We start from the raw sequence: 22,375 nt of genomic DNA, 5'->3' as shown, positions 1-22,375 counted from the left end.
AGGAGCACAAAGCCAACAACAGGGCACACAGTAGCCTACAAACACAGCAATCCATGCGTTTAAGACATTTGAATATCCGGAGCAGAAGCATTCTTCCATTGCAACAAAATTCCTAGCATAGAACAATAATATATGCGCACAAGAGTCCGAGTATGGGTCCTATGTAGGAAGTCGTTTAACACTCCCAGCAGTCCAACTTCGAGTGTGAGGTACAGGTAAGTGTAAGGTGTCCTCAAAAAAAGAGAATAAGTCCTTCCAGTATGCTGACAAAGCTGGACAAGACCAAAACATATGCATGTATCTGGCTTCAGTGGAGCCACACCTGGAACATGAAGCAGCGGAAACCTAACCCATTCGAGCAAGCCTGGCAGGAGTATAGTGCAACTGATGTATAAATTTAAACTGTACATATTGATCGTTTGACCCAATAAAATCCTGAAAGCAGACCTCCGAGGCCTCCTCCCACCCCTCCTCGGACAGCTCAGAATTTCCACTTCCCATTTCCGCTGAGTAATCTGGAAGGGCTTGACCCCAGCAGACTGCAGGCAAGAATAAATAGTTGTAACCAGCTTTTTAATGTCTGGATACGACAGTAGCACCTCTAGAGGTGATTCAGTGAGCTCCTGGGTCAGACCTGTAAATTGTGTCGGATGGCATGACCTAATAAAAGATATATATTTGAAAGAATTTATTCATCACTCCACGGCATGTGGGAGGCATGGGTGACACCAAGTCGTGTCCACCATAGGGAATCTGAGTTTGTTGATCGCCTTATTACCCTCATACCAGGCTAACTTTTATCGGAGAGCAGCGTTGGGTACAGACCTGTGTAGTGCGTCAACAAGTGAGACCCTAGAGCCAACCAGTGTGAAACGGGATGAGGAGGCCTCCAGAAACCAGTCATAGACATAACCGAGCTGTGAAGCTATAAAATAATGTCGTAGATTAGGGCAGGCTAACCCCCCATCAAGCTTAGCAGCCTGGAGAGAGGCCCTTGCAAAACATGGGCTTGACCCCTGCCAAAGGAAGGTGGATAAAAGTAAATTAATTCTGTTAAGTTTTTTTTAAACAAAAAGACTGGGAATGCCCGGAAAACATATAGAAATTTGGGTAAGCATATCATTTTAAAAATGTTCACACGGCCAATTAGATTTAGTGGTAAGGAGGTACAGGTACGTAGCCTGGCCTCCATGTGGGTCATAATCAGGGTGATATTAAGTGTTTCAAAAATAGATAGGTCAGTGTTGATTATAGATCCCCCAAATATTTAAATGTGGGTTGAATGGTCAATTTGGATTGAGATGGGTAGGCATAGTCCAGTTTGGGGCCTATAGGAAATGCCACAGATTTTTCCCAGCCCGGAGACCTTCCCAAACTCCTCCACAGCTCCCAATAGGGAAACACAGGACTGTTCTGAGCCGTCTAGGTAAATTAGAGCATCATCCGCATAGAGAGATCTTTTCAGACAGCTCCCCATAGCAGATGCCACCTACCGTTGCCATCTGCCGCACTGCCAGAGCAAGGGGCTCTATGGCCAGTGCAAACAGAAGCGGCGGGAGCGGGCAGCCCTGCCTAGTTCCCCTCTGTAAAGTAGAAACATCCTTATTAGTACATATCCTGACCCTAGGGTTGGAGTAAAGCAAACGGACCCACTTGATAAATTGGGAGCCAAAGCCCATACGATGCATAGTTTCCCAAAGAAAGGACCAATTAACTGTATCAAAGGCTTTCAGCACATCCAATGATAACACCAGTCTGCTTTTTTTGGTCAGTGGAAGCCCTGTGAATATGCAGATAAAGACGGCGAATGTTATCATACGTACTCTTTCCAGGCATGAACCCAGTCTAGTCTCTATGAACAAGGTGGAGACTCAACTTTTGCAGCCTTGAAGCTAGAATTTTAGCCAACACCTTAACATCACTATTCAGTAGTGAGCTTGGACGGTATGACCCATACAACAGTTTATCTTTATCAGGTTTGAGTAGTACAACAATCAGGGCTTCACACATGGAGGAGGGAAGTTCGCCCTCCTCCAGTGCCCACCCAAAGAGAGAGTGTAATTTCTGTGCCAATTGGTCAGCATAGTTTTTGTACCATTCGGCGGGCAAACCATCCAACCCTGGAGTTTTATTAGGAGGGAGAGAATATATGGCCTCATTGATTTCTTCAATCGTCAGGGGTTTGTCCAAGATAGTGTTATGAGAGCCTTCCAATGCAGGGAACTGGATGGACTCAAACTCCGTGGACTCAAGTTCGGCCGGGGCTGAATAAAGGCTTTCGTAAAAGACCTTAAATGTCTGATTTATGGTCAGGGGATTAGATGTGACAGAGCCATCTGGTAGTTGAATTTGCGGTATAATCCGTGCGAGAGAGGCCAACGTCTTACCATTGTTACCACTGTACTCATGTAGCCTGGCTGACAAATACAACTGTTGCTTCCGCGTTGTGTCCACCCTATGGAGATCCAGTCCCCATGCGCCCCCACCAAGACTCCATGGGAGTCCGGGGTGGGAATCGCATTGTATTGGGCCCTAGCGGTCTCCAGAGAGGACTCCAAGGCCAGAAGGGCAGCCTGAGAGGACGTCCTATGCTTGGCAATATTAAAGATGTAGGAGCTCTGCACAGTTGCCTTAAAGGCATCCCACGTGGGGATCTCCCCCCCCCCCCCCCCCCCAATAGTGAGTCATATCTTGGCCGATAGGTTCCTGAAATTCAGGGGTGGATATCCATAGGGGACTGAGCTTCCACAACTGAGGCAGATAAGAGACTGTCTGGATATAGGAGACAAGATCAGGAGTTCCCAGGGCATAGTCCAACCTAGAAAGAGTATGGTATGTCCGAGATTGGCATGAATATTCCCTGACCATAGGATGTTTTTGTCGCCAGAGGTCGACCTAGCCAAAGGAAGCACACCACTGACCAAAAAACTTGGAGTCATACTGGAAAGGTTTCAATCTGTCCAAGCTAGGGTCAAGGACTAAATTGAAGTCCCCAACTATAAGGGTAGCAAGCATTGGCAAAGTAGAAAATTGTACACTCAAATCTGTTAAGATTGCAGCTGTTTAAAAGGGGGGGGCGTACACCACCACCAACAGTAGTGACGTAGCGTACACCACGCACTGAAGAAAAATATACCGACCCTTAAGGGTCCAGAACTACCCTGTCACATGAGAAGGGGAGGCCTTTCCGTATGAGAATGGACACCCCCCGGGCATAATTCCAATAGGTGGAATGATATCCATGCATAACCCAATGTTTTTTGAGGGAAAGAACTTTTGATCCCATAAGGTGCGTTTCCTGTAGGCACGGTATATGAGGTATGTGTACCTTAAGGAAATCAAACAGGGAGGCTCTTTTAAATTTGGAGTTTAATCCCCTCACATTCCAGGAGATACACTTGACTGTAGACATGGTGAGATATTAAAAAATAAACAAAATAAAGGCAAGGTATGAGCATATCATAGATCCCTGAATGGCTGCAAACCCAGAGGGGGGGAGGCAAGGTTGAAATCAGACACACACATACACGCCACCTTCAACCGAATAAACAGCAAAACTATGACAAACAAACACATATAGAACAGGCCGTAGCCCAAATTTAACCCCTGCCATGCCCCAAAAACAAGGAGCTGGCTTAGACCCCGAACTGCATGTGTATGCAAGGAACATGGCCAATACAGGCAAGTCAGCGAACAAACTTTTGGATCAGTCAGTGATCAGAGAGTAAACGAACAGTAGCAGCATAGTCTCCATGAGAGATCTGCATCCTCATGACAAGGCATTCAACTTAAGATACCTGCCCCAGCTATGGTCCCAGTGGTTGGGGTGGAAAGGTAAAACACATAACCGAGGAAGAAACCAAATCGGGTAGCAGGTGCCGGACAAGCGACCAGGCTGGTGCAGGGACTCAAACCAAGAAAGAGCATTTGCAGGGGTTTGGAAAAAGTGCACCTGGCCTTGGTACACAACTCTCAGCGTGGCAGGAAATAACATGGAGTACTGGATGGTCTTCTCTCTCAACTTCTGCTTGATATGTTGGTACTTGGCTCTCGAGGCATGGACAGCTGGGGAGTAGTCAGGAAAGAGGGACAGCGATGCGTTGTTAATCTTCAGGCTCCCTTTTATGCGGGCAATGTGCAGGATAGAATCCCCGTCCCTGTAGTAGAGGAGATGGATTACCATGTGCAGAGAGGGGTTGCCTGCAGGAAGCGGTCTGCCAGGTACTCTGTGGGCACGCTCCAGGACAAAACAGGGGGATAGACTGTCCTTCCCAAATTCTTGGGTAAACCAGCTCTCCAGGAAGGAAACCAGGTCAGCACCCTCGACCCGTTCAGGCAGGCCCACAAAGCGCAGGTTGTTCCTGTGTAGACGGTTCTCTAAATCGTCAACTTTGTCCTCCAGGGATTGGATTTTGATGCAGTGGGTTTTAAAAGCAGGAAGGACCAGGCCGACACTGGCCTCCATAAAACTGATGCGGCGTTCCGTGTCAGAGACCTGGTCCAGCATTTTATGCATGTCCTGGCGCATTATAGTTATGTCCAGCTTGAGCTCCTCCACTTTACCCATGAGATCTGAATGATTTACCTTGATAGTTTTAAGGACATCCAGCAGACTAGGCCCTGGGTCCGGGCCGTCCTCCAGACCGTCATCGCTGGGAGATGAATGGGCCGGCAGCGCCGGAGGAGCAGAGGCCCCGGGAGAAGGTGGCAAAGAGGGATCAGGCTCCTCTCCAAACAGATCCGGCGTGGATGCCAAGGACGAGTGTGGAGCGGTGGCCATCTTGGCAGCGCGTGGTGATACTCATCCTGGCCGGGGGCTGCTTCTTCCCCTTACGCTTTCCCATCCACCAGAGTGCCAAAAAGAATAGCACAGGGTCTTCCCCGAGTGATCTGGAGAGATATTAGCCGTAATAGAGAGGCAGGTAAGGAGGATTACACAGGATTGTGCAGAGGGATCTCGGAGCTGCTAGAAAAGACGTCCGCTCACATGCTGTGTCAGGCCACGCCCCCCTTTTTTATATTGTTTTTTAATATGCCTCTTGTTTTATTCCAGATCTGTATGAAGGTTATTCTCATTTCAGTACATAAAATTGTGTGTTCTCTTTTTGCAGAGAATCGATCACAAAAAGACAAACGAGGTTCCCGAGGCCGTAGGGTATCAGAAGAGGACACTGTAAAGAAGAAGAAGTTAAAAGGAGGGTGAGGAGATGTTAGGAGCAGCAAAGCAAGCACAACGAATTCAAAATATTTAGTCATGTATGAAGTGCAAAGAACTAGTGCACACCTTTACAAATAGAAATGTGGAGAATGCTATTGCTGACCTCTTTCTGGATATGCTAGGTGCCTGGTTGTTCTGATGAAATGACTTCAATACTTTAAACCATTTACCAGACAATAGTATGAAGTAGGTGATGTGTGACAAACAATATGATTGCAGCAGGTCAGCAAAGGCCTCCACCGGCTGTTTCCCAGAACAGTTTTTTTTTTTTTTTTTTTAACCACTTGCCCACTGAGCACTTCAACCCCCCCTTGTGACCAGACCTATTTTCAGCTTTCAGTGCTCACACTTTGAATGACAATTACTCAGTCATGTAATACTGTACCCAAATTATTTTTTTATCCTTTTTTTTTTCATACAAATAGAGCTTTCTTTTGGTGGTATTTGATCACCTCCTGTTTTTTTTTTGTTTTGTTTTTTTTTTGCTCTATATAAATGAAAAAATATCAAATTTTGAAAATAAAAGCATTTTTCTTAGTTTCTGTGATAAACTTTTGCAAATTTATTGTTTTTTTCCTTTATAAATTTTGGCCACAATTTATACTGCTACATATCTTTGGTAAAAATAACCCAAATTAGTGGATATTATTTGGTCTTTGTGAAAGTTATACAGTCTACAAGCTGTGGTGCAAATCCTAAAAAATTGATCACACCTGATGTACTGGCGGCTTATCTCATTTCTTGCGACCCTAACAGGCCAGGAAAGTACAAATACCCCCCAAATGACCAATTTTTTGAAAGTAGACATTCCCAGGTATTTAGTAAGATGCATGGTGAGGTTTTTGATGTTGTCATTTTTTTTCCCACAATTCTGTGCAAAATGGAAGATTTTTTTTTTTTTTTTTTTTTCCACAAAATTGTCATTGTAATAGGTTATTTCTCTCACATGACATGTGTATACCACAAATGACACCCTAAAATACATTCTGATACTCCTCCTGAGTATTACGATACCACATGTGTGGGACTTTTTCACAGCCTAGCCACTTAGAGAGGCCCAACATGCAGGGAGCACCATCAGGTGTTCTAGGAGCATAAATTGCACATCTAACTTGTTGACTACCTATTACACTTTTGAAGGCCCTGGAGCACCAGGATAATGACACGTGACACTGATGTAGTGCTGATGACAGATGGCACTTGTACGTGGCACTTATGGCACATGACACTGATGACAGATGGCACTAATAGGTGGCACTGATGATAGATGGCACTAATAGGTGGTACTGATGACAGATGGCACTGACAGGTACTGTGGGCACTGTACTGTAATTTCTTTTTTTTTTTTTTTTTTTACACGCGCCCTCACACGCTGTCTCTGTGTGAGGAGGGAGAGCCGGCAATGAGAGATGATCTCATGTTTACACATGAGTTCATCTCTCATTGGACACTCAGTTCGAGTGCTAAATGGCCGCTGTGATTGGCCATTTAGCACGATCTGTGATTGGCTGTGTCCAAGGGACACGGCCAACACACAATTTCCCCGATGCGCGCCAGGGACGCCCTCCCGGCAATTGGAGTCCGCGCTTTAGCCGTCTTTCGGCTATAGCAAGGACGCCTAGTGGTTAAATGGACTTTAGGTCGTCTCATAAGCAGACCAAAAGTCCATTTAAAAAAAAAAACAACCTGTTCTGGGAAACAGCCATTGGAGACCTTTGCTGATCTGCTCCTGAAAATGCCTAGCTTCTGACTAACATACTTTGAGTCACTGACCTGAAACAAGCACGTAGATTTATATCAGAATTCTGGAGCTGCACATTTATTTTGTGTAGTTCTTCAATGTTGTTGAAACAATTGGATGAGAAGGGGAAAGCAAGGCATGTAGTATTTACTGAAGGATTGGCAGCTTTCATATGTGTTTGGGTCATTTCTAAGACACCCATACAGCACTGTGCAGAAACAAGGGTTTGGGATCCTTCACTCCTTATGAGAAGCCCAAGTGACACTACTTTGTGTGTGTGTGTAAGTAAATGCTGTGTGCACATGTGCGTGATATATTTATTTATTAACCACTTGCCTACTGGGCACTTTCACCCAATTTCCAGGCCAATTTTCACTTTCAGTGCTGTTGCACTTTGACAATTGCACGGTAATGCAACACTGTATCAATATAAAATATTGTTGTTTTTTTTTTTCACACAAATAGAGCTGTCTTTTGGTGGTATTTATTCACCACAGTTTTTTTTATTTTTTTGCTAAAAAAACAAGACAACATTTTAGAAAAAAAAATGTTTTTCTTAATCTGTTATAACATTTTTCAAATAGGTAATTTTTTCTCATTCATTGGTGGGCACAAATGAGGCAGCACTGATGATCTGTGCCCTAATTATCCATGTAAACGATGTGCTGACAGGCTTGCCTGTTTATGTCTCTCCTTTACTCCCACTGGTACAGCGTGGGAGAAAAGGACTGCTGATAAACATGTGATCTGCTGTGGTTAGACACAGCTGATCACAAGGTAAAGGGCCACTGACTTGTCCTTTACCTTGATCTGTGTTCGAAGGTCACAGAGCGCAACCGATGTGCGCTGCAAGTTGCGGGGTTCTAGGACGTCTTTTGACATCCTCCCAGATCTGGACGACCGTGCTGTAGCCATCTTTCGGCTAGTGTGTGTGTGTGTGTGTGTGTGTGTGTGTGTGTGTGTGTGTGCGCGCGCATCTGGAGTCTTGTACTGAAACTTGTTTTTGACAAGTCTGCAGTTTATTTCCCTTGGGGGAAAAAAAAGGTGTGTGTGGGTGGTGTGTTTTTTTGTTACAACCACTAAACCCCTTTTTGTAGTGTGTCTGTTTGTGTATATAATATTTTTTTTTTTTTTTTTTTTTGCAGTCCAGCATTCTCAGAGGCAGTATTGTCTGTACATCCTTCTGATGTCCTTGATATGCCTGTAGACCCCAACGAACCCACCTACTGCTTGTGTCACCAGGTGTCCTATGGAGAAATGATTGGCTGTGACAATCCAGATGTAAGTGTCCTATTAAAATATTATTTTTGCAATAAAAAAACTTGTTCAGTATTTGTATGTTATACCTTTTTTAGTTGCTGACTACAGCTCTAATCCTGTAAGCTATTTCTATTTAATGAATTTATTTTTAGCTGTAATCCTGCTTAAACAAACACACACAAGAACACATGATTCCCTGCTCCCCTTTAGTTTGTTTCCTGACCCCCTACATTGCTAGGTGTTGTAGTGATGTAGGAGCTGGCAAAAGTGTAGCAGGGGATTCTGATACTCCCCAAAGTGTCAAATGTACAAGAACTTTCAGCAAAGCAATCCACCAATGCAGCTGGACAGGCGAGTATATTTTTGCTTTGCAGAGGTTTCCTGTTTTCAGTTCTTAAACATTGCAGTGGAGTGGCTTTTTTGTTATTTATAAGCTGTTATTTTGTGAAGTACAACCAGGTAATTGTTTTTTTTTTTGTTTGTTTTTGTTTTTCCTCCTAGTGTCCCATAGAGTGGTTTCATTTTGCATGTGTGGATCTCACCACTAAACCCAAAGGAAAATGGTGTGTACTAAGTTTTCACTAATTTTGTATAGGAAAGGGGGAGTTAAAATCCACTTCCAATCACTTTGTCAGAAGTATAGATTCCTATAAATTGCCTGTGACTATAGATATATACTGTAGGTATAACCCTTTCCTGACTAAGCCTATTTCTGATGGAATGGGAGGCCCAGTAAGAGCGGCGGAAGGGGGGGGATGTCCTCTGGGATAACAACCGAGTGGCTTCTAGCCTCATCTGTTGTTATCCCTGGATAGCCGATCGCCCGCTCTAAAATAACGGTACTGGGATGATGCCTGCCTCTGCGGGCATCATCCCAGTATAACCCCCTAAAGCCAAGGCCGCATATATGCTAAGGCACGGCGGCAAGGGGATATTAACCCGCTAATGACATTCAGACTTGTAAGCTCCCAGAAATCTGTAGTCACCTAGGCTAAGAAAACAATTTCCTATGTTTTTAGCTTATTGTGCATATATTGGAGACAGAGGCCTACTGAAAAACAAAGCTGTGTTATACTGACTGCCAAACCTATGCAAAAACATAATGTCATAGCTGAAAGGGGTTGACAAAAGATCTACCCATTTCTTGATTTGTCAGATACTTGCTATTTTTAGTAACTGCTCACCGCCCTCTGAACATTAGTTTGTGAAATTGCTAACTGGTTTTAGTGAAGTTAGTGCACTTAAATCTTTTAAGTTTTTAGGAGCTTTACTACTTTATTTTTGTACACCTCTCAACCCTCCTGCCCCACAAATCAGCCAATACCTGGGTCCCACGCTGCACCTTTCACTAGACCAGGTATTGCCCATCTGTTCTTATAGCCACCATAGTGTCTGTAGACCTACAAAACTGACATTAACACTTGGCCTGGTGGTAGGCTTCAGCAGGGAGACCCAAGGATAGGCTGATCAGAGGTAAGTGTTAGGCCTTGTTCACACAGAGGGGGTTATTTACTAAAGGAAAATCCACTTTCCACTACAAGTGCACTTGGAAGTAAAGTCGCTGTAGATCCGAGGAGGACATGCAAGGAAAATAAAAAAACAGCATTTTAGCTTGCACACGATTGGATGATAAAATCGGCAGAGCTTCCACTCATTTCAGATCTACCCCTTAGATTTAGAGCGACTGCACTTTCAAGTGCACTTGCAGTGCAAAATGGATTTGCCTTTCGTAAATAACCCCCAGAGTGTTTGCACCTGTGTGACAGCTGTGTTTACCCACACAGGGATGCACAGGTGTTCTGTGCATCCCTGTGTGGCTAGTCCCGTTCAAGTTCATTGGGATATCACGTGGTTGCTGCATGGACACAATCGCTGCTCCCAATGTGACATCCGTTCAGGTGTGGGTACACGGCACCCTAGGTGCGTTTTAGGGCCATGCACCCGCATAGATGTCAAATTGTTACCAGCAGCTGTGCCAGTGCAGCTGCTGCGCCCCTATTGACTTAAAGAATAAGTTCACTTAAAAAAAAAAATTGCACTTTTTTTTTTTGCAGGTAAAAAAAAGTGCATTACTTTTTTGTTTTGGGAGCCTGTGAAGCATTGCACCAGCGATCAGCAGATTGTTGATTCCATGCAAGTCTCCTGCAGATGTGTCATTGTTACAGCTTGCTCGTACCTTGTACGAGAAACCTGATACATTCTGACAGGAAGACCCTAATGAACTACTATAGTGCTCACAGCGCTGTGGTAGTTTATTGAAAACTACAAGCCGACAGCAGCAAAGACTGCCGGACCTTGTAGTTTTCCATTTACAGAGGACTGTAAATGAGTGATGCAGCCAGGTGGGCGGAGCCCTGCATGTCTGCGTCTTCTTTTTTTTTTTTTTTTTTTTTTTTTTTTAATTGTGGCAGTAGACTCTGGTAGAAAAATCCAGGCTTGGGAGGGTGGCTTTGGTGCATTCATTACATGTTACACCCTGAATATAGGTGTAACGTGTTCTAAAAGGTTGAAAGAATGAAAAACCAATGAATGGTGCCCTGTGGAATCAGCGAACAAACATTGTATAAGCTCAACCTTTAGAGTGAACAAGTCACCAAAATATGCAAACAATATATTAAAGGTTGAGGCGCTAGTGATGTTGAGTAAAACATATAAAATTAATTGCAAATATAAATATACATAGTCGTATAGCAAGCTAGAAAGTCCATATGTGATGATTCCCAACACCAAAATGTGATGCTCAAAAAATAAACTTCTCTTTCTTCACCACGAGTGCTCAATAGATGGGTGGCCACTCACCAGAAAATGATGACCCCTTTTTATAGGAAGGTTAAACAGCGCTTCTGGAATACCAATTGATTCCACTGACAACACAGTTCCACTCCACTGGCCCCTCGAGATGAAACTAGGATGGGAAAAATGACTCCACAAGAGACCTAGAGGAAGGTCTTATAGTGTAGTCATTTTATTAAGGTAAAAAATGACCACAACAAATGGCGATTACACTCACATGTTACAGTGCTGATCCAGGCACCAGGTGTAAACATGCGAGTGTGATCTCCATTTGTTGTCATTTTTCACCTTAATAAAATTACTACATTATGAGACCTTCCTCTTGTCTCTTGTGGAGTCATTTTTCCCATCCTAGTTTCATCTCGAGGGGCCAGTGGAGTGGAACTGTGGAATCAATTGGTATTCCAGAAGCGCTGTTTGACCTTCCTGTAAAAAGGGTTCATCCTTTTCTGGTGTGTGGCCACCCATCTATTGAGCACTCGTGGTGAAGAAAAAGAAGTTTATTGTTTGAGCGTCGCAGTTTGGTAATGGGATTCATCACATATGGACTTTCTAGCTTGCTATACTATGTATATTTATATTTGCAATTAATTTTATACGTTTTACTGAACATCACTAGCGCTTCAATCCTTAATATATTTGCATGCTTTAAAAGGTGGACTTATTCTTTAAATGTGAAATGAGGCATTATACCTCCAGAAAGGGGAGGCAAGGAGCTTTGTACCTACCCTTTTTAAACCATCCTCATTTTTTTTAATAACAATGGTATATCTGGAAAGCTTAACAATATATAACTTTATATTTCTAGGTTCTGTCCCCGCTGTACCCAGGAACGGAGGAAATGATTACAGCACTTGTATCCGTTATGAAATTTGTCTACTTTTGTGTTATATGTTTCATGTATCACCCCTGCCATTTGTCTTGCTACTGGTCTGCTTCCTTTCAAAAGCAGAAGGCAGCAAGGCAGGTTGTGCTCAGTGTACAACCATTATTTTGGGGGGAGAGTATTGATTGCACTTTGGGATTGGTACTGTTTGTACAAGTTTAATTTTACATACATTGTGTCAGTTATCCCATTTTATTTTTTATTCTTCCCCAACAATGTTTTTACATCGACTTATACTGGATGGACTAAACTAACTTGGGGGGTTATTTACGAAAGGCAAATCCACTTTGCACTACAAGTGCACTTGGTAGTGCAGTCACTTTAGATCTAAGGGGGACATGCAAGGAAAATAAAAAACTTGTAGTGCAAAGTGGATTTGCCTTTCGTAAATAACCCCCTTAGTGTACACTTTTCTCATCCCTAACACCTCCTTGTGTAAAAGATTAGATGGGTGCTGCTCATGCAAATTGGTTGATATGGTTAGCTTAACAGACTGAATCGTAAGACCATTTCTGGAAAGAGTTTAGTGCTAAATAATTTCTAAGAGGCACCTCTCTACTGTATTTAAAGCCCCTGTTTTATTAGGTTTCCACAAGTTAGTAACACAAAGGAGGTCTCCAGCAGACCCCTTGTAAACAGTTATGGACCCTTGTCCTATAGTGCATTCAGTGTTACTTATGAAATGCATCTAGCTTGGAGATGTGCTTTAAAGTGAACCTCACCTGGCGTAAATAGTTGTAATGTAATAAATCTGAAATGCTGGAAGTCCTCTGTCTTCAAATTTGTCCCTGTGGAGTCCCATGAGTCATAGGCCCAGGCTGTATATGACTCCAATGTCTGCTCAAAAATTTAAATTAAGCCTTACCTTTTTGTGATTCAAGTGTTTAGTGCCAGAAATTCAATAAACATTTACCAGCTGACCGAGAACGAGTTCACATTGTATGACAAATACATTGGTGCTTTGCCGTGCCATTTATTCCTATAGGCAAATTGAGCAAAAGCCATTTTTTCTATTTTTTTTGGTTACACTGCTGCCTGCAGAAGGATTGGACATGGGAAAACAAATTGTAGGGCAGACCAGGATGTGTGAAGTCTTAAGAGGAGCAGCGCACACAATGAGGAACACACCCAATCTGATTGCAACATCCACACACAGGTGCCTGGGCTCAGTGTGTCCGTACACACCAGAACTAAACAAATGGATGGATTAAGCCAGCAGACCAGGATGTGACCTTCCTACTATCAACATGCCTCATTTTTTAGCTAGTGTCCTAGGAGGAGGGTGGATGTCATTTCTTCAGCTTTGCTATATAAAAGACTGGCCTATCTTTACTAGCACCATTTTTTTTTTTCTTTTCTTAATCAAGTCTTCATATAGGTGCAAGAGCTGGTATCTTTTTGATCTCAAACTTTCTATTGGAGCGCTGCTTTCAGACCCCAATGGACTGGACATTGCAGGGGTAGCCTAGAAGTGACTTTCGGGCACTGGGTTCAATGTAGGGTGCTACAGGGCACTTTCCAGTTCCAGAGCAGCCTGCTTTGTCTTCTCTTGCCCTGTCTCTGAAGCCTCAGTCCATGAGTAGTTCAGTTGTGCTGAACACCAGGAGACACCTCATTTACATTGGTTGCTGAGCACCTTTAAATTGTGACTGAGTGCTGACATCATCCACTGGGTGAAATGTTGCTTACTCCAAGCCTTCCCACAATACATCACCAAGCATCAAACCTGCTGCTGCTCCTGCTTTAAGGTTCTGTTCACACCTAGGCATTTTTGGGCGTTTTTCTGCTGTAAGCCTCAGCTCTAAAAACACCCAACAAGACAAATCCCATTCATCCAATGACCCATGTTCACATCTGAGCATTTTGTCATCTGAAGCTCAAAGTACAGAAGCTTCCTTATTTGCAGATTACAGGCGTTTTCTGCTTTTTACATTGGTGACCTTTTGACCTGTACAAAATCGCGACATTCTACCTGAAAACAAAACGCCTAGGTGTGAACAGAGCCTTTAGGAGCCATGTGGAACTCCATCTTTTCTTGATTCCATCCTACAGTGACTTTGGGTACTTCCATCCATCTGACCCTCATCTGCCACCAGCGGTTTGGGTTTTGTGGGTACATGAGGCCTTGCCTTATACCTTGACATGTAAGTTGCCTTACTAATGTATTTGCAACCTGTTTAAATCTAGAAACATGGGGAACAGTTCTGCTGTTACTGGTGTTGCCAGCTCACCATCTGAACTGCACTGGGCTGGCTTCAGTGTTTCATCTGACAGTGCTGACATCTGTCTATAATCCTGTTACCCTCTGTTCTACAGTCAGTTTTGTTATGAGAGTGCTCTTTAACACCATTGGCCACCAGTTCCTCTGCCCTTTCACCTGAGGATTTCACTACAGTCATGCCTGCTTCTTTCCGGCCGAGTCTACATCTAATCTACCCATGCCCTTAGCTGCTTCAGAGCCAGTTCATCTTTAATCTCAAAGCTTTGAATGTCTTAATTTGAGCTCAAAAATTCCACATGAAATCTATCAAATCTGTCATGACCTCTCTTTAGCAGGGCGATGTATTGGCTTCTAGGCCCATCTTCCCAAGGCATCGGTTTTGCTGTGGGGCCTGTGGACTACCAGTTCATGGTCCTGCCATTTGGCTTCTTTATGCAGTTCAGGTTTACAACAAGGTGCTAGCCCTGCTGCATTCTCAGGGCATCCCCATTATGGGGATACCTAAATGACCTCCTATTGAGTGAACAGTCAGCTAAAGTTCTGTCAAGACAATGCAGCTTTGACTTTTCTAGACATTGCAACTGTTCAGATGAATTCTGAATGTTTAGAAATATACAATGGAACTGACTAATCGTATTTGGATTCTGCTCAGGTCAGAGTGTTTCTTCTACTGGAAATGGTTCAGACACGCTGATTTCAGATTTGACGTCTTCATTCCAGGAGCCATCTGACTTTCCCCTTTGCATGAGAGAATTGTGCCTAACTTGGGAAACATCAGAGTGTGTACTACATCTGCAATAAAGAGCATAAGGTTTATATAACACCTGGAAAATATTTGTGAACAAGAACACATTTACATCTGGGTTTATAATCCTGCTTTTGCAACCAAATCAAGACATGCTGGTAGTTGGAGAGGAATATTGTTTGCTGGCCCATAGTTTTTGGTTTGCCATTGTCCAATCTTGCCGTCCTTTTAATATTCTTCAAGAAAAACATTTTTTTACAGAGAGTATAAAAATCCTATTGTCTGCATGCATAACCTGAGCCCTAAGATCCATGGGTCTCCACTGGGATTGTTTTGAAGGCTAACACTGGTTATTTAGCACTGCTGCCTTTTTAGATACATTTTAGGCCAGGTCCGGTTCACTTTAACTGCTGCATTAACGTGAAACTATAATCTTCAATCCAGCGATGTGCCATTCGGAAACTCCCCGCCAGCCGCTGACCTTTTCAGACAGCCGGCTTCCAGGTCTCGATTGCTGGCTGGTGTCATTGGCAGGACTAAGAGGACGTCACTCTCTCGTGTGCATGGGAGTTCTGTCCGCTTCGGCATGGCCGAATTTGTGCAGTGAACTGTACAAGGGTGGGCGGGCAGGCAAGCAGCTTTAATGCAGAAGAGACAAAGCATTCCTCCTCTGCATTAAAAATCCTGCCTGTCCGCCCATTTTCATTATCTAGCATACAGATTCAATTTCCCTCTTGCAGTGTAGAAAGGCGTTAATAATGTGAATGTATGCAATGTGCTGAAATTTTAAGATTGCAAAAAAACCTGCCCCTTAATCCGCATATTCATTGAATGACAATTGTACTATACATTTAAAAATGAAAATCTAAGCAGCTACTTCTAATCGGAAGATCCATTTTGTTTCCTCGGCCCACGTGTATGAACCAGGTGCAGCCTGTTTTTTAAACACACAGTGTGTTTAACAAAAAAAAAATGAATAAATAAAGCAGGGGGTGTCTAGCAGCCTCTCAGGTTGAAGTTGATCTTCTGGAAGGTACTTTTTATATTTTTTTTTGTTTAGATTTACCCCTTTGTTTGCATGTTGCAAAGTTCTCATTTAATTTCAAAGTGGAAGAAAAGCCTAAGTCTAACTATTCCTAAAAATGTTTATGAATTCTGAGTATTCATTTAAAAGACAATTTGCCAGCATAACGTGTTTTAAGATTAGTTGCTTTGACAGTGTAAAGTTACCATACCCTTGCTTGTAGCAGCCTTTCTATTGATTCTTGGTAAGTTGTTTAGTGTACTCTAATGCCTAGTACAGATGATGAGAAAATTGGACAAAAAAATATTGCTTTCAAAGCGATCGTATGATAAACTGATGGTTAGTACACAGCTTTCCAGAGCCGATTGTGACAGTTCATGCAAAATTATTTGAAGTGACAAACGATACATTACTTGCACAGTTGTATGATAATTTTTGTCATTTTAGTAACCTATTGGTTTTTCAATATGAGACTAGCATGCAAAAAAAAAAAAAACGCATAAACCGATATTCTCATTGTGTGTACTAGGCTTTAGAATTATCCAGTTAAAGCCAAAAATTTCTGTCCCAGGTATATTAGAGTGTTGTGGGTACATGGTCATATAACTGTGTTCAATTGTGAACCCACAGCATACGTAATCAAGTGATGTGTGCTGCTAATGTTGACCTAGCTCTGCTGGGCAATATACCTGCTCCGTAGAGCTTAAGCACTGCTTGTTTTTCTTTCAGTGCTTATTTGTTGAAACTAGACCAGACAGCAATAAAATGCATATTTTAACCGTGTCAAAATACGCATAATGAATCTTAAATGGCATAACAGTGTCCCTTTATGTTATGGTGCAATTATAACAGACGTAGATGATCACAACTTGGTATACTTAACTATAGAGAGTTAGAGCCAAAGAATACTTAAAACAAATCCAATTCAAGATTATATTTTAAACAAAAAAAATATATATATATAGAGATAGATAATACAGATTATGTTTTGATTCTACAAATCATCAAATATTGCTCTTTGCTGCTGGGGTTTAGGTTGAATTGCCCTTTTAAAGTGGCAATTTTTTTGTAAATACATAAAAAAATGAAGTCTAACTATATGGAGATCTGATTATATGTATAAATGTGGTGTTACTGAGAGAATCCTACTGAATGAAGAACTTTTAATATATGAATTTTTAGGATTAGTTGCATAAATCTTTAATCGTTTTTCTTTAGAGGTGCCAGTTGAAATTTGGGGCTGCCTGCACAGCCCTGACCTTGGCAGATTGTGGGCTTCTGGGCGTTTTAAAGATTACAATCCCAGAATACTGGCAAGCCTTATTATATCAGAGATGGAGGCACAAGTCACAGATTTTGACAAATTTTTTTTTATCTCCCAAAGCTCCAGATGCAATGTATTTTTCTAACCTATAACTTTAATAGTTCACATATGTGGGCAACAAGGCATATTCTCACCTCCTGAAGCCCTGTATCCCCCTATGCTTTTCCAGAAGTTTATATGTGCATTAAATGTAGAGGTGCACCGAATGGAAATTTTGGTGTGTGTGTGTGTGTGTGTGTATGTATGTATAGATAGAGAGATTATATATCTATCTACATCATGAATTTAAATGAATATGAATTTATTGTCTGCCATTATTGGCACCTTTAGCGCAAGAAAAATGCATCCCTTTAAATTCTATGTATGTCTTCACACTGGCCTGTAGCGCTTCCATTGTGGTGTTAAAAATCCTGCTTGCTGCATTTCTGATCAGTTTAAAAAAAAACCCACACCTCCCTGTTGAAATGCATTGAAACCGCAGCAAAAAACACATTAATAATGCACTGCTAGGTTTTTGATGCAGTTTTTGAGACACATGCCCTATAAAAAACACACCATAAGCATAATAAAATTGTGTGCCTTTTTATCTTATCGGCAAAATGCCGATAACACCATTTTCAGCTGCCGAAATTTTGGTGCATGTCTAATTAAAAGTATTTTACATGTTCTATACCTGTAAATGCCTCCCTTGTGTACACACCCAAAAGCCTTGAAACAGCTGCTGGGCGCTGTCATCTTGAATGTGGTGTCAACAGACTCTTAAGTGACCCTCCTACACTATTCCCCTTCGTTAATTTCCTGGCACTACATAAAAGGCTATGTAATGAGGGTAGAGGAAAAGGCGTTTAGCCAGCAGAGACATTATACACTCCCAGAAGATGAGAGGGCTATGATGTGCAATGAGGAAGGGGGCTGTGCTAGGGAATTGACTCTTCCTGAATTTGTCAAAATTTCTTTCAAGTTTAGAGGCACATTGCATGCGAGTACAAATTATTTATGGTGAAGAAAAACCCAGCAAGTAGGCATTTTAAAAAAATTTATTTTTCTGTGCTTTTATCTGCAATTTATTTAAGTTGGGTCTTTCACAAAACATTGCCATTCTGCTTTTAAAGTCCATTGCAGATGTAATAACTGTGGTATCTACTGTTCACCAGAGAGATAAATGGCTCTCCTCCCTACATAGTTCAGAGCACAGGGATGTTCAGGACATCAAGCTGCATTTTTAAAAATGCACTTATGCCAAATGTTTCGGAATCCAATATTGTTATAAAAAAAAAAAATTTTGTAAATCTACAAATTATATGAATCCGCTATAGAAAGAGAAATACTTTATATATAGTAGAATATATTATTTCTTTATGACAGAAGAGGTGTCTAGTCACAAAAGCCATTTTCTAGTCCAGATTCTACTTCCACACCTTTTTTGTGTTTAACAGTTATAAGAGCTGTATTACTCTTTTTAAAACACAGCATAGCAGCTACAGTTTATTATATTACTCAGAATATATGCATGCTTTTTAGTAATTTTTTGTATTACCAGGAAAACTGCTTTACTCTCACTGTATATGATGTACCTGTATCATCCACTTTACAATCAGCCACAGTTTTGAGTTCTGGTTCAGTGAAAATGCAACAGAGGTAATCATCTGAACCTAGTTCAATGTGTGAACACAGATGAACATTTTTATTGCTTTTCATTGTGATAATCCACTGCCTTTTCACACATTTTGTAGGGGAGGATGACTTGTGTTTGCGAGTAAACTGCTTTCCACTGCATCCTAACTAAAGTCGCAGTAAATGTACATATTGTAAAAATTTTATGTCTAGCAGTGCATTACATCCTATTGTGACAAAATCCAGGCAGAATGGAGAAGGAATGGCTATGCAGTTTTCCTTCTCAAACAAAGTTTCAGGTCCTAACTGCTGACTAACATGGTCACTTTTTATAAGGTCAAGAGCAATGTGCAAAATGTAGTAACTTCTAACAAAGTAGAAATCACTTTATTAGGATTCAACTGAACACTTTAAAATGCGGTTGCTGATGATTGTAGCATAGTATTTGGGCACAACTAGCCTATTTTATTAAAGCACATGGAAGAAGACATGTCATTTGCTCATATTAGCGTAAGAAAAGACAATCAAGCCTGTTTTGCTCAAAACAGGCTTTTTTAGTGCATATACCCTATTAGGGTGGCTCTCTACTATTAAAGCGTATCTAAACTAAAAGAAAAAAATTATAGTATTGTCCTTGGATGTGGTGGCTGCATTAGTGTGTTGTTTTGTTTGTTTTTTTTCATATCCTTTATCCGTTACTTTAACTTGATAATCCTGGCAATAACTTGCATTCTATCCTAGAGTGATAAGCATACTGAGCAGCATTGTCATTCTAGCACATGGACTGTTAGGACTATGTAACGCCTCCTCCTCTTCGTAAAGAGGGGAGGTGGTTTGTTTTTTTGCACTTGTTGAACAAATATTTTTTTAAATGCTTTCAATGCTATATTTAACAGATCAAAAAAGGAGAAAAAAAGTGAAATGTATTGTTCTAGTTTACATACACTTTCAGGATGGCCAGTTTTCCCCCTCCAAAGGAATATCAAATGAAATTTACATTTTATTTTCTGCAAGGAAGGCTAGCTGCTTCCCAATATTTACTATAAAAACTCAGTTAGGTAACCCAAATAGGCTTCCAGCAGTTAATTGAATCAGTAGGATCACCAAAAGGGTCGTAATAGGTTCTACACATTGCACCATGCTCTGACCTTTTCAAATAAAGACCTTAGTGCAATCTCTTATAATGCCTTTGCAGCTTCAAGTGTTTTATCATTTGAAGCACAAGCGCACAAGATTTACGAGGTTGCACCCCCACACACACACACACACACACTTCTTTTTATTTTTACCTGCCTCTTCCTGTTTAAAACAGATATTTATGCGTCTTGAGCACAAAGATGGTTTCTGGTTTCTAGAGAACTATGCAGACAGTGAAGCAGAGCTGTTGTATCCCAGACAAACCTGAATATGGATGTTTTCAATTAAAATGTACAGCAGAATGCTGCTGGTTGTGAAAGCTGTAGTATGTACGCACAAGACAATAGATTGTTCCTATAAGGGCTGGAAAAGTCCCATTTTGAAACTGCAAACTTTTATTAACCACTTTGTCCGTTTGTGGTATGCTTACACAAATTGTTTCAAGTTACATGTCCTTTTGAAATCTCAGACATATAGTGGGAGATTTACTAAAACTGGTGCATTCAGAATATGGTGCAGCTGTGCATCGTAGCCAATCGGCTTCTAATTTCAGCTTGTTCAATTACGCTTTGACAATGAAACCTGGAAGCTGATTGGTTTCTATGCAGAACTGCACCATATTTTGCACGCTCCAGTTTTGGTAAATCTCCACCACTGTTTTGGGACCTTCTTCTTCTTTTTTTTTTTTTTTTTTTCTTTCCTTCATAAGGGCCCTGATTTGCCTGCCTCCCCAGAAAAAAAATAGACGAACATCGTTTAGCTAGGTAACTAAATTGCACTTATCAAACTGCCCATTCTTCAGAATTTGAGACCTGCTCTGGTCAGAGCTTGGGCCAAACAAATGGGGTGGCTGTTTAGTTGTATTCTAGGAAGCCAACTTATGCACAGTACTTCACAGCGAACTGGCTGCAAGAACAGTAAAAGACTGCCAAAACTTTGCAGAACACAAGAATGATGGCTATCTTGTTTGAGGTCTGTGTAAGGTAAAAGATAGGCAGTGCAAGGGGCAGCTGGCCATTGTTTACCTGAAAAAGTACCCTTGAGCTGGACATGAAGTGGTTAGTCAAATCTAATTTATGAGAATCCACTTTTTTTTTTTTCTTTCTATGAACTGTTTTTATTGAATGTAGCCATGATTGTGAATATATATTTATCAATATAAGCCCGATTTAACTGTGACCAAAGTACTGGTGTGATGGTTTGTCCATTTCTAGTAGCTCAGATAACAGAATGTATTATATGTGTATTTTGGTATTCTATTTTCTCCAGGTTTTATAGATGGTTACAAGCTGTTGACGTATGAAATGATAATGATCTGTATAATGGAGTTATTTAATTTATGACTTCTTAAACAATGTAAATGTTCTATTTAAATAGTACTGCATGTTGCAGTTCTAAGAACACTTCATATTTACCTGGAATGTTAATGCAAACTTTGGAGTTAATAAATGTTAATATGAATTACATAAACTCACACACCTAATTGATTCTTCCTTTACTGATCTTTGTTCATTTTTATAATAAACATTTATTATGAAGTTACTTTATCCACATCATCTTAAGGAGCAATTTGTCAATGGTGTATGTATATATATATATATGTGTGTGTGTGTGTGTAAAAGCTCCTTATGCTAGCCATACATATACAGATTTTAAATATTTTTATCCAAATGATGTGCATGGAGGGATCTCCCCTACTGTACCCACCGCTGTCTGAATATTCAACAAAGACTGCATTTGATGGGCTGCGGTTACTGTTTAGCCAACCATTTTACACCTGCCTTTTACAAATTTTCAGTCAGTTTGTGGAGCTGGGGGGGGGGGGGGGGGGTTGGCAGCCACAAATCGAATTTCTGATGATTTGGCAGAAATCTGCAAAAATTTGTGGCAGGCTTAAAGCAGAACTCCAGCTTTTCCTCTCCAAAACCACTTATACATAATTTTATATAGCGCCAACAGTTTGTGCAGCGCTTTACATGAGGGTAAACAGTACAGATACCATATGCATTGTGCATGTAAATGAATCACAATCCAACTGTCAGTTTCTCTGTATCTTACCACATTTAGCTGTATACAGCAGGTTTCTGTGTCTGATGTCACTCCTCCTGGCCGAATTTCTAAATTCTGACTTCCTGTTTCCTTGCTATGCCAGTTCTGATACTACATATCCCATGATCCTTTTGAGTCTCTGTAGTTTCAGGGCAGGCTATGGAAGTCAATATATATGACACACTGTGCAGTGCTAATATCAAATATGCAACAAATAAAACCAATACTGATACAAATATATATCCAATAAAAGACTATATATAGCATAAATATATAAAACCTGACATCATATAAAGAAATATATAAAGTGATCGTGCTCCGTGAGTCAACTTGGGTCCTCGATGAGGTATTTAACCGATTCAG

General features: G+C 41.3%; 1 protein-coding gene across 1 annotated transcript in view; it reads left to right on the top strand.

Moving 5' to 3' along the window:
• The window catches only part of ING5 (inhibitor of growth family member 5), a 53,587-nt gene extending 32,154 nt beyond the window's left edge, over positions 1–21,433 (top strand). Inside the window, exons 5-8 of the mRNA XM_073625756.1 lie at positions 5,112–5,199; positions 8,105–8,240; positions 8,721–8,782; positions 11,821–21,433. Of these exons, the coding sequence (XP_073481857.1) occupies positions 5,112–5,199; positions 8,105–8,240; positions 8,721–8,782; positions 11,821–11,857 (323 nt within the window). The 3' untranslated portion in view covers positions 11,858–21,433. The remainder of the gene's footprint in view (positions 1–5,111; positions 5,200–8,104; positions 8,241–8,720; positions 8,783–11,820) is intronic.
• Positions 21,434–22,375: the final 942 nt, after the last annotated feature.

Source organism: Aquarana catesbeiana, linkage group LG04 (genome assembly GCF_042186555.1).
Source record: "Aquarana catesbeiana isolate 2022-GZ linkage group LG04, ASM4218655v1, whole genome shotgun sequence".
In the NCBI taxonomy this organism is placed as follows: Eukaryota; Metazoa; Chordata; class Amphibia; order Anura; family Ranidae; genus Aquarana; species Aquarana catesbeiana.
The sequence above is the reverse complement of the archived record's forward strand: the minus strand, read 5'-3'. Positions and strand labels throughout refer to the sequence as shown.